Raw genomic sequence first — 16,699 nt, forward strand, 5'->3', positions numbered from 1 at the left:
TGGAGACTAACAGTGACTGCTGCAACGCATAAAGCTGTGAAAGTGTGAATCAAGCAGCAATTGATTTCAACAGCAATCATGTCTACATGGAGGGAGAGAGAAATCTTGCTGACAGTTGACTGAGGTTTCGGAGGTCAGTTCACTTTTCATCTTTCTCTAGAGAAAAAGCAGTTGACCTACATTTTTAGATCACCCCCTCTTTCGGCTTCTTCAGTGGTACACATGGCGTCTGTGTATTGTATCAAGATTTGTCAAGCCCCTTCTTTATGGTGTCTTACGTGTGCCCCACCAATTGTAAAAATATCCAGCCTTTTTAATAGGCCCAAAAGGCGCAAATTAAGAGATAACTGCTGATCTGTGTTTGCAATGGTACAGTTTCCTTAGTGGGATTATGTGAGGCAATGCAAGTAGACACTTAACAGATGGTGTCATTTTGGGAGATATCACTCTATTTGACCTTACAAAAAATTGTACTTCTATAATACCATAATATTTGATTTTAATGCTTCGACTGTCTTTGTTTTTATGCCAATAGTGTTAGGAACAAGGGAAGCTGCCTTATACTACTGAGTCAGACCATAGGAACAAAGGGAAGCTGAATCAGACCATTGGACCATCAAGCTCAGTATTGTATACACACTGCCTGCCAGTAGCTCTCCCAGGTTTTGCTTTGGAGTCCCCTCCAGCCCTACTGGAGATGCCGGGGACCGAACTTGGAGCTTTCCCATGGATTACTAAGCTATGGTCCTTACCCAAAGTACATTAGGTAAAGTACATTGTAGAAGGAGTCTTCTTTTGTACAAGACCAACTGTTTAAAATATATTTTTGAAGATATCTTAGCCTAAATAGATCCTAAATAGCCTAAATAGATCAATGTAAGGTTTGCTTCCATGGGATAGTACCTTTACCACCAGCCAGCCCCATATTCTTTCTGCCTTCTCCCTCCATTGAGAGCCAGTGTGGTGTAGTGGTTAAGAGCGATAGACTCGTAATCTGGGGAACCGGGTTTGCATCTCCGCTCCTCCACATGCAGCTGCTGGGTGACCTTGGGCTAGTCACACTTCTTTGAAGTCTCTCAGCCCCACTCGACTTACAGAGTGTTTGTTGTGGGGGAGGAAGGGAAAGGAGAATGTTAGCTGCTTTGAGACTCCTTCGGGTAGTGATAAAGCGGGATATCAAATCCAAACTCTTCTTCTTCTTCTCCCTCCAAAGCAGGAATGGGGAATCTGTGGCCCTCTAGATGTTTTTGGATTAAAATTCCCTTTTCTCTGCCCACTGGCCATGCTCGCTGAGGCTAATGGGAGTTGAAGCCTAGCAGCATATGGTGCCTGGAAGCTGGACTTCCATTGCCAGGGACTAGAGAAGATTGTATGGCTGTGTCACACATTCCTTTATGTTTGCACCTTTTTGCAAGCCACTTTGAGACCCATCCTTGATTGAAAAGTGGGACATAACTACAATAAATAATGGATATTAATATAAATAAAGCCATTTCAGAACCTGTACTTACATATACATAAAGAATGGCAACCCCATTTTTGTTTTTGTTGCTTACAGAAATCTCTCTTCCACTGTCCATGTTCAGTAAATGCTCTGACTCTTTCAGCTGTCTTCTTCTCATGGTTGGTAGATGGAACAGCCACACTTTGTTACTCACCTTAGTTGTTTTCCTGGTGGGCCAAGCACACACAGTGTAGGGGACTAGTGGGTTCTCCACATAGCTCATAATGGGGGAGAGTCTGCAACTAAGATCATAAACAAAAGTGAGGGAAGATGGTCCTAACAGGTCAATGTTTTTCTGTTTCCCTTCATCCCTCATTGGTTCTGATGTGATAAATTAAGCAGAACAGTAGTACCATGAGGTGGGAGAAAACCAGTAGGCGGTGGCAATCAAGCCAAACTAATATGGTAAACATTCTGGGGCATAATTGTGTCAGTTATCTGAATAAGGATATATTGTGGTGTTGTCTGAGATTTGTGTCTTTCGACTGTGATACCAGAGTCAAGGCTTCATATAGGTTTATTTGTGTATGCTATACCGAACTTGTGATTTACCGCTGAGCTGTGGCTGCAAATTGGACACATTTAGCTTTGATTTTTGTGGCCCTGCTTCCTAGGTACCATGTGTGCAGCAAAATGGGCAGGGCAGGGCAGGGCAGGGAAGAAGCTAGTGGGAGACTACAATGGTGCTTGTATGAACCTGCATTTTGTCTGCTGCTGCCCCAAGACCGTGATTAGGAAGTATCTAGTAGATTCCATGGCTAATGAACATGCTCATTAAATATTTTGTGTACTTCAAGTTTCCCTGAGCCTGCTGCTACCACTCTCGTGTGGGGCTACTGTCATTTTGGCTATATATTAGATAGTACTTACCTTTGAATATTGGAAATAAAGGGAATGCATATTAACAGGGTAGAACCAAGACGGTTTTCCACTGAAGGACGGGTTGTTGTCCCATCCCCATTGCAAGCACAGAAGACAATCGGACTAGCAGCTGAATCCTACTTCAACACTGGTGATCCTCCACTGAGGGCATCTGCTTTGCTTAGGGCTCACAGCGTAGACTAACTCAAGCAAACAGCTAGGAGGAACAGCACTCCAGCATTCCGCAATTGAGGCAGCTGCCTCTCTCTGCCCAGCGACAGGGCCAGCTCATAATAAGAATAATTATGCTGCTGAGAAAGGAGCACGAAGAATATACAGTCCTTTTATTACAATTAGAAATGTGGTAACAGAAATATGGTTTCCTGAATTGTAATGGAAATGCAGGCTTTCAAAGGGCTGAGGAAAGGAGGAGGGGGGAATGAAAAATCAAATATTTCACTCTACTCATGGCTCTAGTAAACCACTGCAATGTGAAGTGGTAAAATCAGGAGTATAAATGGCTCTCTAGAGAAATCAAATTGTTAGCACATTGCACGTCTTGTCATATTGACACTGAAGTTGACTCCACTGTCTCGGAACCAGAAAAAGTTATTTATGTCACTATATAAGGATATTTATATTCCTACAGTGTTATGCGTAGGCTGTTTAGAATACAATTTTTAAAAACTTTTGTTCCTATTAAAAATTACACATTACTATTTTGCTTGAAATCATGAACATATACATATGTATACAAACAGACAGAAGCCATGAAAATAAGCACTCATAAAAATACATAGACATTTACACAGGATAGTTAAATATATATATATATATACATACATATTACAATATTACACTCTATCTGTAAAGCTTTTCGGAATTGTTTAGCAGATTTAACTGCAGGCACTTTGGCCTAAACCCAACACAAAGTTAGGCCAGCCATTGATTTGCATCTGACTTAGTAAATTATGCACAGAATTGTGTCTTCCACTTGAAATACAGCTAAATGTTCAGATTCACGTGGCTATTTTCCTCAGCTAGGCATCACAGGTGCTATGAATCTCCTGGCAGTTTTCCTGTAGCATGCATATTGTATACTACACTGCTAGATGTAATACATTTTGATGGCTAATAAAATGCTACCTGTATGGCAATAGCAGCCAAAAAGAACCCCTGCCACATGGTGGAGGTTATGACAATGATGAGGATGTTATTATGCAGTTACATGGATTCAAATATCACTTTTTTTGTTGTTATTGTATTTCTGAGTTGCCGGTTCCTTCAGGAGATGCTCAGGGCAACATACATCAATTCAAAGTGGGAAACTGATAAGATATCAAAATTTAACACCTTTAAAATGCTACATTGCCAACAGCAGTGGTCTGGCTGATTTATAATTGTTGCAAATGAATTCCGAACAATGGAATATGCCTGAAGTGACCAACCCCCCAGCCCCCCCCCCGCCAACTCATGTGCAGAAGAGGTAATAACAGTTGGGACTGATTTCAGGATTTCCCTGTGCAATTCCGAACATATTGGCTGCAACCTTCATTACTTATTTGTATATCCCACTAAAGCTAATAGGACTCACATATCAGACAATAAGATCTGGAGCCATTGTGAGCTGGATACGTACTGCAAAACCGAGGGGAGCAGAATGGTTTGTAGCAAAACTGAAATACTGCATGGTCTAAAGCAATGTGGAGATAGCAATTTTTTTTCTATCACTGTTGTACTCAAAAGGGGATTTTGATGCACAAACAACAGGAGCAAAGAAGGATATAGAAAATGCTTTTACAATGGACTTACTTTCAGGAGTTCCTTGTATTTGTTAGGGATTTTTTCTTGTTTTTTTTTATTAAGAAGCCTTGTGCAAATTTCAATATAGTCTAAATCAACCCCACCATCACTCACCCTGGTTTTCCACCATGAGGGATTTGGTGACAAAAACAATATTTTGCCAAGGCATGCTTGGATGCATGTTCCCCATTCATGTTACAATACTCATATGAGCTGGGCTGAACTGGTGGATTAGGGTGCAACTAAATGAAATTGGGGGGGGGGGCTGCTATCAGGGCCTCCAGATTTTTAAGTTCAGAGCAGGCATAGGCAGCACCAAACTAGAATAGGAGCACAGTCTTGGAGAAGGGAGGTTTAACTTTCCTGCCTGAGCTGTTTTCCCTATCTAAATAGACGCTCCAATGCTGCTCTTTGACCCATGGGGGGAAATGTACAGGAACCCCAGAGCAGCCTGATCAGCCTTAAGCAGTTAATTTAAATAGGAAAAACAGTGTAGGGAAAGTGCATGTGTATATAGTTATTTAAACTTTAATTCCCTGTCTTAAAAAAAATAATTACAAGGCAACTTAAAAATACAACCATAAAAGCAGAAAAAAGATTAAGATAAAAAGCAGTTTCAAACAAGTAAGCAGGGCAGCATACACAATAACTCCTGAATAAATGTTTTCATAATGCTATTCACAGAATTAAAATGTTTTCAAATGGTTACTACACAGTCCTATGCATACCTACTCAGAGGTGTCCCACGGAGACTTACTCTTAACACAAATGTGCATAGGATTGCAACCTTAAAAGCACATATTGGTGCTGCCACAATAAAAGTTCCTTCTCTGGCACTAGCAAAGCACATTTGATTTAATGAGAGTCTAGAGAGCACAGCCTCAGAAGGCAATCTTCTGGAACTCTTTAGGTGGGGTGGACAGAAAGCAGACTGAGGTGATTTGCAATCGTTCAGCAAAGGTCTCTCGCTTCCACTTGTTTCATGATAGAAATTATAAGTACTGTGGCATTCCCATTTTGATTTGCCCCCATAACAGATTCTATCAGATTAGAGCAGGGCTTACCAAACGTGAGTCTCCAGCTGTTTTTCAACTACAATTCCCTCATCCCTGACCACTGGGTCCAACAGCAGCTGGAAACCCAAGTTTGGGAATGATTAGAGTATAAGGCTCATAGTCAAATAAGAAAAATGAAAACATGGCTAGCAAATGGGTCTTGAAATGTGATTTCACATTTATGCTGATTGATATATACAAATATACCTGGTTCATAAGGAGTCTGCATATCTCTTTTATTTCCATACCTTTTGGCTCTCAGTTTGTGTCCTATGCATCTAGCAATGTACACAAAAGACAATTATCCCGTTAATGCGTCATTTCTTCCGGCTTACTGAGAGGGAATGGGAAAGGCATGGGGAGATTGCTGCAGTGTTGTGTGGGGCAGTGGGGCCAATCTGATGCCCCCATTGCCAGGCACTGTACTGACCAAGCTCTTTTTGCCTCATTCCTCCCCTCTTGTTAACATCAGTGACCTGCTGTGTTGGAAAGCCAGGAGGACAATGGAAGTCCACCTGCCTTGCCTCACTGGCCCCTGCTATTAAAAAGGCTTCTGGCTGAACATGCTTTAAAATGTGGAATACACTTACTAAACTATCTCATGTCAAGAGAATGGGAACACAGGGCATCTATAGGTCCTACATTTTGTCAGTCTTTCAAAACAATTCCATCATAACTCACAGTGACTTACGAAATTCTTCAAAACGGGCAGCATGCACAATACACTTACTGAGAATGTCCACCTGGAGTCTGCAGATAGTTTGCAGAATGCTGTGCAGATTCTTCTTGTTTTCACCAAAATATGAATTTCTTTGTAAAGCTTTCTTGCTACCATTTAGAAATCTGTACAGAGCTTCACTTGTGGATGCTTTGGTCATCTTTGGACTTAAGTGCTAGGGCACTGAGCCTTCAAATGAAATGTGCTTATTGAATCCCAGATCGTTTTTCTGTTTATAAAGCTGCAGTATACCGTTTTTGCTTTCGCCCATCACAAAGTGCAGTCTCCACCAAACGTCAGTTTAAGCTGTCTTTGTGGATGCTCCGTTCTGTGTAATGATTGTTCAGTTCGTTGTTTTTCCACTGAATACTTGTTCCATTCATAGGAACAGATGATACTTGACTCCCTGTCTGGTAGCACTTACAGCCAAAGCATGACTGGCAAGAGAAAGATTTCAAACTATGTTAATACTCCATTCCTTTATGAAGGATCATCCCCTGTCTTCAGTGGAGAGCAGAAGTTTCCGGGGCAGGGGCAGAATTAGATTTCTAAAATACTGGATTGTTTTTTCTTATGATACTAAATATAGGCTTATTTCAGACAACATGCTAAACCATGGTTTGCACCAACCATAGTTTGGAACCTAAACCATGGCTTCAACTTCTAAATGTACAGCATGCAAACCATGGTTTAGAGAAACCTTCCCCAATCTCATGCTCTGTAGATGTTTTAGACAAAAGCTCCACCAGCCCAAGCCAACAGGACCAGAGGTTAAGGATTACAATCAGGGTGTTGTAGTCAAAAACAACAGGTTAGAAAAGTCTAATTAAGTACCTCCATTTTATATCTTCTTAGAAGACAATGTCAGAAGGTCACCCTTGTCTTAATGACATTGCATTCTCTGGAGGCAAAGCAGCAGCTGCAATCGCCATTTGCCCATTTAGACATTACACCAAATCACAGTTGGCACAAACCATGGTTTGGCAAAACTACTTCAGAATATGGTGTCTGTTTCTGGTTTGCTAGTCAACCATAGACCATGGTATGTCAGTACAAACATCACATCATATCATAAGTAAGCTTTCTTAGTCATGGTTTGGTGCAATGTCTGAATTGAGTCAGTCTGTAAGTACATCAGGGCCTGGATTCTACAGTCCCAATTTGGTCAAAGTATTGAATTCAATATTAGCTTTTCCTGAGTAAGCTGTTCAAGACATTCCTGCATACCAGCTGGACCAATATTTATTGGATTACTATTAAAAGATCTCCAAATAAGCATACCAAAGAATTAATGCCATAAGATGAATAGAGATTGGGCCACATTTAAGCTCACTGGTTTCAGTGAGCTTTAGTCCACCTAACTTTGTATCTTATCTGTTTCACCATATTCATATAGATTACAATATAAAACATGCATGCTGTTATTTACTCATCCTTCCTATACTTCTATATCAACCCCTGTTGCTGTTCATCCTGGAGAGCTTTGTTCATAGCTGTCAACTTTTCCCTTTTCTTGCGAGGAATCCTATTCGGAATAAGAGAATTTCCCTTAAAAAAAAGGGAAAAGTTTACAGCTATGGCTTTGTTGTAGTGGGAAGATTTGAAAATATGGCCCTTGTGAGCACAAGGGATACTTTCACAAACAACAACATGCACAAATGTGATTAGCATTTCAGCTAATTCTCTCCCCCACCAAATGAAACAGGTTCCTCAAGATTGAGGAGGCTGGCTTATTTGAACAGAAGTAAGTGGTTGGTGAAAAGAGGATTATCCTCTTTGTTATGAAATCTGACAGCAGAAGGAATCAGGCGGACTAAATTGCAGAAGAAATAGGCAAAGACTGACTTGATTAAATTGGGCACAGTCTGGACATGATAGTGCAACATTCCTGGGGTCTCCTTCACTTTAGTTCTTTATGAAAAGCTTGGGAGTGGGTTTTCTCTATGGGAAGCTGTATCTTACAAAGGAAAGGATGTGGGTGAATTTACAACCCTCCAGTGTAAAGTTGAGGTCAAAATCTGTAGTGTGGAATCAAGAAGCTCAAGTTCTTAATACCTGCTCATTTACTGAAGAGCCAACTGAGAGCCATGCTACAACTTTTTTTACCATAAATTTCTGCACCAGAAGTAATAATCTATGAAGTGACCACAGAATTCATAATACTGCAGAATTCTATTGCCCTGTGGAATAAATCCCTCAATACACTCCCCTCCCCAATCAAATGCCTAAAAGGGAGGCACGGTATTCTAAATTTTGCTAAATGCCTTTCAGGAACAACATATAGGCAAACAATAACAAGTTCAGGCAAATGTTGCTGAATGTTGCATGAGTGGATCATTTCATGCATTATGACTAAAAGATTCTCATGGGTCTCCCATTGGTTATGTGACCAATCAGTGGGTGGGAAGAAATAATGCTACTCTTTCACATTTTCTCCCTTAGACGCATATTTTGACAGCTTAATTTCCTTCTTTATAATACATCACAATCCTTACCTGGAAACAGTTTTTGAACTTCTTGCTGACAAAATAGAGTGCTATAGGGTTTATGCAGGAATTTATGGTCGCTAAATTCATGCCGATATAATCGAGTGTCAACAAAAAGCTAGGGTTAAAAAAGAAAGCAAAACATTACAACCTTTTTCATTCTGGGAGCGTATTACATATAGCTTTGTGAAATCCCTTCTTGGGTACCTACCTAGCAAAAAATATGATCATACAGAATATGTGTCCTGTTTGAAGTTAGACTGTGACACATGCATAAATTAGTATTAAGAAGTGTCTGTCAGCTGTGGAGAACTTGCAGAGCTTGGTGCCAGCATTTAAAACCTTTCAGTGCTAGGTAAAAGCATATTTCTTTTACCAGGCATTTGGTGGACTATAATACAGTGGTACTTTGGGTTACATATGCTTCAGGTTACATACGCTTCAGGTTACAGACTCCGCTAACCCAGAAATAGTACCTCGGGTTAAGAACTTTGCTTCAGGATGAGAACAGAAATTGTGCTCTAGTGGCGCGGTGGCAGAAGGAGGCCACATTAGCTAAAGTGGTGCTTCAGGTTAAAAACAGTTTCAGGTTAAGAACGGACCTCTGGAACGAATTAAGTACTTAAGCTGAGGTACCACTGTAAAGGTTGCTGTGTATTGGTGAAATGCAATGTGCTATGAAAGTTTTTTTTGCAGTTTTTCTGGGCCTGTTATGGGGTACTTAATGTCTTATGTAATGTCGTTATGTTATGTTATGTTATGTTATGTTATGTTATGTTATGTTGTTATGTTATGTTATGTTGTTATGTTATGTTATGATCTTTTAAAAGTCACTCAGAGATGTTTTCGTAGCAAGTGACAAATAAGTCAGATAGATAAATAAATAAATAAATAAATAAACAAACAAACAAACAAACAAACAGGCAGGTCTTGTACAAAACCAAGTATAGGGATCATGCGCTAGTGGAGCCCACTCAGGCATGTCCCCGGTCCACAGCGCCATGCGAAACAGTCCATGCTCTTCAGCAGGTAACCCAACACCCTGGAGAGGCTTTTCAGGGCTACAAGAGGGGAAGAGAAGGGAAAGCTTGTGCAAGTTGCCTTTTGTGTGCATAACCATTGGCTACAACCCTCATTAGATAAATAACCCTGTGCTAACCACAGTAAGGGGTTAGAAGAGAAAGATGGAGAGCATCGGCAACAGCAAGAGCTCAGAGTTTGGGGTTGGGTTTTTAAAATATAAATCTGTACACCACTTAGAAATCCTGAATATCGAGTTGTACATAAATAGGTGAAATAATTAAGAAATAAAACAGGGCCAGATAAAGTATGTTCTGGGATGTGAAAACCTGACCTAGCCTTTTAATCGCCATTATTATAAGATAAAAAGAGGGTATTTTAAAATAAACTATTTGAACAGGACAAGTTCATGCAAGCATGCTGGCGACTGCAAAGGAACACAGTGATCCCTTGGGTGTGCCTTTATTTTTCAGTGTCTGACTGCAAGTAGTTGAAGGCCAATTGCGATGTAATATTATTATGTGCTTTTATGTTTCCTTTCACGAAATGTGTGTCTAGAGCCACAATATTGTGCGTGTCTTCAAGCACTTCATAGATGGAGCGCTTTCCACATTTTTTCCTGGATATGATGAGCTTCAGGTTCGGCTACACACAGCGGCGTTTCGACATCCAAATGTGCCACATTACGAAGCGCGATGTACACTGATGGCTCTATAAATAATACTAGGAATAATAAGAAATGCTTCTGTGTGACCTGGATAATGATCTATGGAAAAGAGATGTCTGCTTTTTTACAGTCTGCACTAAATCCTGCTGACATAGCTAATCAGGGAGGAATCAATTCAATTGTTTGACTAGAAGCAATAAAGAAGTAGAGACAACTGGGCAAAGCAATATGGAGCAGAACCAATAATGCCCCACCAGCCATCTTGCATAAAATGTAAAACAAGTAGCTTTCAAATACCCATTTCCACAGTTGCGCATGCGCTGATGCCAATTGGCTTCTCTGGCTACGCTGTTCACCTGCCCCCTCGGCACATTATATACAACCCAAATTTAAAACCATACCTGAGCAATTCACATCTTTTAGGGTCTTTTTCGGAATACAACATTTGCTTCAAAATCCGGCTCAAATGGAGAGGAAACCAGCAAAGGGCAAAGATGACAACTAAGCAGAAAACCGTCTTTGCAACTTCTCGTCTCTGGAGGACGAAAGGACATGTATGAATTCGCAGATGTGGGCCAAGCAAAGTGCAAAACTACTGGGAATAAAATGGAAGCTGTCCAAATGTAAGAAAAGCTTATGGCTATGAAGGCATGCAGCTAGTGACTGATGATATCGTAATGATTACTTAGGGGAAGCAGCCATATTCATGGGGAGTTTTCACCCAGGGCCCTTCCACGCCACAGATTACTGTGGACTTGGTGCAGCTCATGCATGTAGGATGTCATCCTCATCCAAGCTGGGCTTAGTACCCAAGTTCATATCCCCATTCAGGTCATGAAACTCCCTGAGCAACATTGGGCCAGCGACTGTCTTTCAACTTAACCTGCCTTGCAGGGTTATTGTGATCTTGCACTCTTGACCAAACCTGAGTCCACAATAAACTGTTTGGAAACACTCTCATTCTAATGGCCAGCTGCTGCAGCCTTCTCACCAACTCTTCTTATCATGTACAGCTGCAGAACAGTCATCAGTGGATTTCTGATGTACCGTATTTTTTGTCCCATAGGACGCACCGGCCCATAGGACGCACCTAGTTTTTTTTTGGGGGGGGGGAAATAAAGGAAATATTTTTTTCCTTTATATCCCCCCCAAAACCAGGTCGGGGAATCCAAACCAGGTCGGGGAACAGCGGGATGGCAGCGCTGCGCCTCCCCGCTGTCCCCCAAGCTTGTGGGGCTGGCGCTGGGGAGAAGCGCACTTCTCCCCAGCGCCAGCCTTCAAACCAGGCCGAGGAACAGCAGGATGGTGGCGCTGCGCCTCCCCGCTGTCCCCCGAGCTTGTGGGGCTGCCCGATGTCTGCTCGGTGCGCGGGGCACTCTGCTTCAGGGCGCCCCGCGCGCCGGGCAGCAGGCTGCTATCCGCAGCCTAGGGAGACCTGCGGGAACTCCCGCAGGGCTCCCCAGGCTGCGGATAGCTTCCAGAAGCCTGGAGAGCGAGAGGGGTCGGTGCGCACCGACCCCTCTCGCTCTCCAAGCTTCAGTGAAAGCCTGTATTCGCCACATAGGACGCACACAGATTTCCCCTTCATTTTTGGAGGGGAGAAAGTGCATCCTATAGGGCAAAAAATACGGTACATCAATCTCAGGTGAACATTAAAAAAAGTTCCAAACAGGATTTGCAAAACGTTCATAACTACATTAATCATCCCCTATCACTGCTAGAAATATATTGTTATTCAGACTTGGCTAAAATAGAAATGATAATATGTTGAGAAGCAAAAATGTAGGAATGTATCTTTGGCACATTGTTAACTAGAGTTCAAGGAATCCAGAAAGTAGGATTTTAAGGTTAGAAAGTGAGTGAGCAAAGCTGTCACACTTGTTATAAAAAAGCAAGCAACCCTGTCTGGCCTCTGAAGCATTGCGTCTGCATCAGCTGCTTGCACTTGAGATTACCCTTATGTTCTGAGTTTGCCTGAATACCTTTGGGTCAAAACTCATCTTTCGCCATAGCTTCTATTTTGGGAATGCCTTTGATTACAGCTCGCTCTAAAAAGTTCGGAAAGATAACGCACGGAAAATACACGTCAGAAAATGTTTCCTAGGCATTTCCCTCCCTTCCTTACCTGCTTCAGATGTTCACTGAGAGCTATTCTCAGATTGCTTTTTCTCCTGTTCAGCATTTCACAGGTCATGAGGGTGTAGAAGAAGGCGGTGCACGCAAGCGGCATGCAAAAGTAGAAACCAAAGAGCCACCAGTCCTTTGCTTTGGCATAAAACTGCAGAGGAGAGAACCAAAATGGAACAACTTATTGTTCAATGCAATGCCTTCTTGCATTGACACCCGCCACAGGCAACATTCAGAAATCAAGCAGTAGGAGTACGTTCCGTTTCATTACCGTTTGACTGCCCTGTTTACACTCGCATGTATGTGGGTACACACAAATACAACTGCCAGTTGTGACAAGATAGTGTCTTCTACCCTACCTGAGGCAACAGACAAGATTAGGTCCTCTAGAATAGGCCATGTGGCCCCAGAAAAGAATAGCTAGAGGGGGGCTTAGGAAAGCTACTTTTGCTCCCTAACATCTGTCCCCTGAAGTGGTCTGCCTAAGACTAGAGGCAGCCTTGTTTACTCAGGTCAAGGCACCTTCCAATCTGTTTTGGCTTGGGACTTGTGACCCTTTGTAGACGTGAAAGCATGTGCAGAAAGAAAGCAACCAGGCAAAACTGACCCAAATCTCAACTTTCGAATCCCAGGGATCCGTGACATGGTTACTAACATTTGTGCTAAAATCAAAGGGCAATAGAAGTCTTGCTAAATAGCTTGTCCCAGTGAAAACTCTGCTTTGTTACCTTTTAAGGCTTTTGTGAATGGCTTTGATTCCAAAAGGTCCAGGTTAAGAATGTCTTGTAAGTGTAATCGTGCTCTGCTATCAGTAGCAAGATTAACTGTCTTGCTCATGCACCAGGCAGAAAGAGGCCACTTAAGCATGCACTAGTCTGGAAAATGTGGAGCCCAGATTGCTGTTTCCAGTGACTTTCAATGTATGGTTTCTTTAAACCCCCCCCCCCCGGCCAGAATGTAACCCTTTACATGGTATGTTTACTATGTGACAAGAAGCAGCAGGTGGCTGGGATATCCCAGTACATTTCCCAATTAAAGTTAAAGGCTGCTGGAGATTTGGGGCGAGTATCTTTCACAAAACACTTCACAGTTTTGCTAATAACCTTAAACATTTCTTTGCCATTTCTAGAGATAACACACATGCACAAACATAATCCTATCTCTTGATTATTGGTCACTGGAAGGTATGTGTATAAAGGGGAATCCTTGTTTTCTCACAATATTTTCCCATCGGTTGTTAATTCTTAGCAGATGTCATTTTCCTTGTTCCCACACTGGAATATGATGATGTTAATAGCTGAGGATTACATGTGGTTCTTTGCTACTGTTCAAAGGAGTCAGAAGTCTGCTGTTCTGTTTATGCATATTTCAACAGCAGAGCTAGGTTTGGAAGAGGAAGATTAAAGCTTTTACCACAAATTAATATATTCTTAATGAAGCAATATTTTTAGCCATTTTATAATTGCAGGCTTTGGCTATATGGAGAGGGGAGGAGAGAAAAAGAGGGGGGGGTGAAGGAAGGAGGGAGTTGCACAGGAGAGCAATTTACTTCAGGCCCTTTAGCCTGGGGCCTGAATGTAAAACTTTCTCATTTCAAAGATCTTTCACAGATGATGCCACTGAATCAATGGCAATGCTGTGAGAAAGTGCTAGTTAGCTAACTGTTGGCAGCCATGGAACTGAAGGAAATGCTTCCCTTGAGATATTTCACGTTAAAGTAGGGCAAAGTTTAGACCAAAATGGATTCTTATCTGTTTGCTTCTTTCAGCTATTTAGATGGAATCAAAACAATAAAAATAGCATATTAGAAACAATAACACCGAAAGATTGTCAGGTCAAATTTAGCCTCAGAGAAGAGGGAATTGCCTCAGTTTAGACCTCTATTGTCCAGACAACTCCTTCCTTACAACTGTCCTCCTCTTGCTTTCATGTTGTTTCATGGAATGCTGTCATAAGGTGCTTGAAGAAGTTGGAGGTGATAAGCACCCTGCAGGGCCAGGATTAAATGTATTTCTGCACTACAAAGCAGGAAAGTGGCTACTGTGCTTTTGTGGATTCCTACACCAGATCTTTTTATTACTCTTGAGAGGGCTCTAGGAACTGGTCTGAGTTTGTTGGCTTGGTCACTATTTCTCTATGCAACAAAAAAACTTCAATCCTTCTGGCTCTTTTGCATGTTTCAAGGCCTCTTCACACAGCCACCGATAATACAGCAACCATGTATAAAACATCTGCCCATGCAATCATCTACAAGTGCCTTTTGTTGTTGTTGTTTAGTCGTTTAGTCATGTCCGACTCTTCGTGACCCCATGGACCAGAGCACACCAGGCACTCCTGTCTTCCACTGCCTCCTGCAGTTTGGTGAAACTCATGCTGGTAGCTTCGAGAACACTGTCCAACCATCTCGTCCTCTGTCGTCCCCTTCTCCTTGTGCCCTCCATCTTTTCCAACATCAGGGTCTTTTCCAGGGACTCTTCTCTTCTCATGAGCCTCATGAGAGCCTCAGCTTCATGATCTGTCCTTTCAGTGAGCACTCAGGGCTGATTTCCTTAAGAACGGATAGGTTTGATCTTCCTGCAATCTATGGGACTCTCAAGAGTCTCCTCCAGCACCATAATTCAAAAGCATCCATTCTTTGGCGATCAGCCTTCTTTATGGTCCAGCTCTCACTTCCATACATTACTACTGGGGAAAACCATAGCTTTAACTATACGGACCTTTGTTGGCAAGTGCCTAGTACATGCCATATTCAATGCTAGCTTGCAAGCTGAGAAGAAGTCAGGGACTCTAGAGAGCTGTTGCCAGTCAAAGTGGACAATACTGAGCTAGATGGACCAGTGGCCTAACTGGATATAAGGCGGCTTCTTCCTGTGTTCCAGTGAATAAAAGAAAAACATGAAGCCAGCAAGCAGGACCTGAGGGCAACAGCAATCTCTTCACATGGGCTTCCCAGAAACTGGTGTTCAGAAGCTTACTGCATCCAACAATGGAAGTAGAACACAGACATTTTGTCTAGTAGCCATCAATAGCTCCACCCTCCATATTTTTATGCTGTTGGATCCTTTCCTACTTGACTTCATATGAACACATGAAAATGCTTTACAATAAATCAGGCAATTGGTCTTTCCAAACCACAACTGCTTACATTTACTTTCCTAGCCCTCTAAACAGGAGAAGCCAGCAGGGAATTGGACCCGGGACCTTCGTCATCATACAAACATGAAAATTCACAGGAAGAAGGAATTTTCCTTGGTTCTATCAAAACAGTACACCACATGTAGATACAACAAATCTATCTTCTCCCACTAATGCTAAATTGCTGTGGGGGGGGGGAGCAATGCTTGAAAGAATACCAAAGGCTGCATCCAACCAATTTAGAATTTTAAAGGAGTGACACTTTGGGCATTTTAAAGCTGTAAAAGCTAAACTAAGATGTCTGCAAATGATTAATTATGGCAATTAAGCTTACACGGATCTTCCATCAAGTTTTGTACTTTGATGTAAGTGACACAGGCATTCTTTTGTTTGCCGTACGAGTACACATGGAACTAGTCTTCTACAGGAAACGTGCTCTTTCACATGTTCCCTAAAGCACTTGGCCTTTTGGGATTTACATCCTAGCACAAATATTTGAAAGAAGGGCTATCAAAAACAATAATAGCTAAGAGGTTTCTAAGACCACTGAAAATGAGATAACCATAAAGTTCTACTAAAGTCAGCTGACATGATTTATTGTAACATTTGCTACTAGACTTAAGGAGAGGCTTTCCCTTTTAATCCTCCATTCATTTATTTGGAGCTTACGTGACTATGTCTTCTCTCTGCTCTACATTCTCTTCTTCAGCTACACAAAAATTAACATTCTGGAATTGGACGTCACCAAAATATAAGGGGGAGGAACCCTGTTGCAATTGAAAGTTTGCTTTTATAATGTTTTGGGAAGGCAGAATGGCAGACTATTTTTCTTAGGGAGAAATGGGGTGGGGTGGGATTTCCTTATGTATTTAATAAAAACAGATTATAAGCAGTTGCACATGTCTTTTGCACAGTGTTTTATTGGGCTAAACAATAGCAGCCTCTGAGTTTCACTGGCCATGAGTTTCAGCAGAGGGATAACAGAGGAAGAGGCTATTTAACACTTTCCCTACCAACATTTGCCCCCACTCAAAACCTTTCCCCCTCCCCGCCACACACAATGTTCTTCCTTCTGCAGGGAAAAAGATACTGGATCCTTGTAGAAACAAACAGGATTGAGGGAGGGGAAAGGTAAGAAAACAAAGTTATAAACAGCCCTTCCTTCCACTGAAACTTGCAGTCCCTAGATGTGAACATTTTCAGGAACCAGGGAAAAGTGTTCAGGAAAGAGAATGGTGTTATTAACATGATTTTAGTAGAAAGAGGTAAACAGAGTGAGGCCGCTATAACCTTTCATGGCTGTCTATGAGCTGGAAGGACATC

At 41.8% G+C, this 16,699-nt stretch overlaps 1 protein-coding gene across 1 annotated transcript in view; it reads right to left on the reverse strand.

The window, feature by feature from the left end:
* Positions 1-2,688: 2,688 nt before the first annotated feature.
* The window catches only part of EDNRA (endothelin receptor type A), a 28,845-nt gene continuing 14,834 nt past the window's right edge, over positions 2,689-16,699 (reverse strand). Inside the window, exons 5-8 of the mRNA XM_081875414.1 lie at positions 12,240-12,392; positions 10,516-10,649; positions 8,437-8,545; positions 2,689-6,378 (exon numbers count right to left, since the gene is read on the reverse strand). Of these exons, the coding sequence (XP_081731540.1) occupies positions 6,238-6,378; positions 8,437-8,545; positions 10,516-10,649; positions 12,240-12,392 (537 nt within the window). The 3' untranslated portion in view covers positions 2,689-6,237. The remainder of the gene's footprint in view (positions 6,379-8,436; positions 8,546-10,515; positions 10,650-12,239; positions 12,393-16,699) is intronic.

The sequence above is a fragment of the Podarcis erhardii genome (assembly GCF_964252035.2).
Source record: "Podarcis erhardii genome assembly, chromosome: 9".
Lineage (NCBI taxonomy): Eukaryota > Metazoa > Chordata > Lepidosauria > Squamata > Lacertidae > Podarcis > Podarcis erhardii.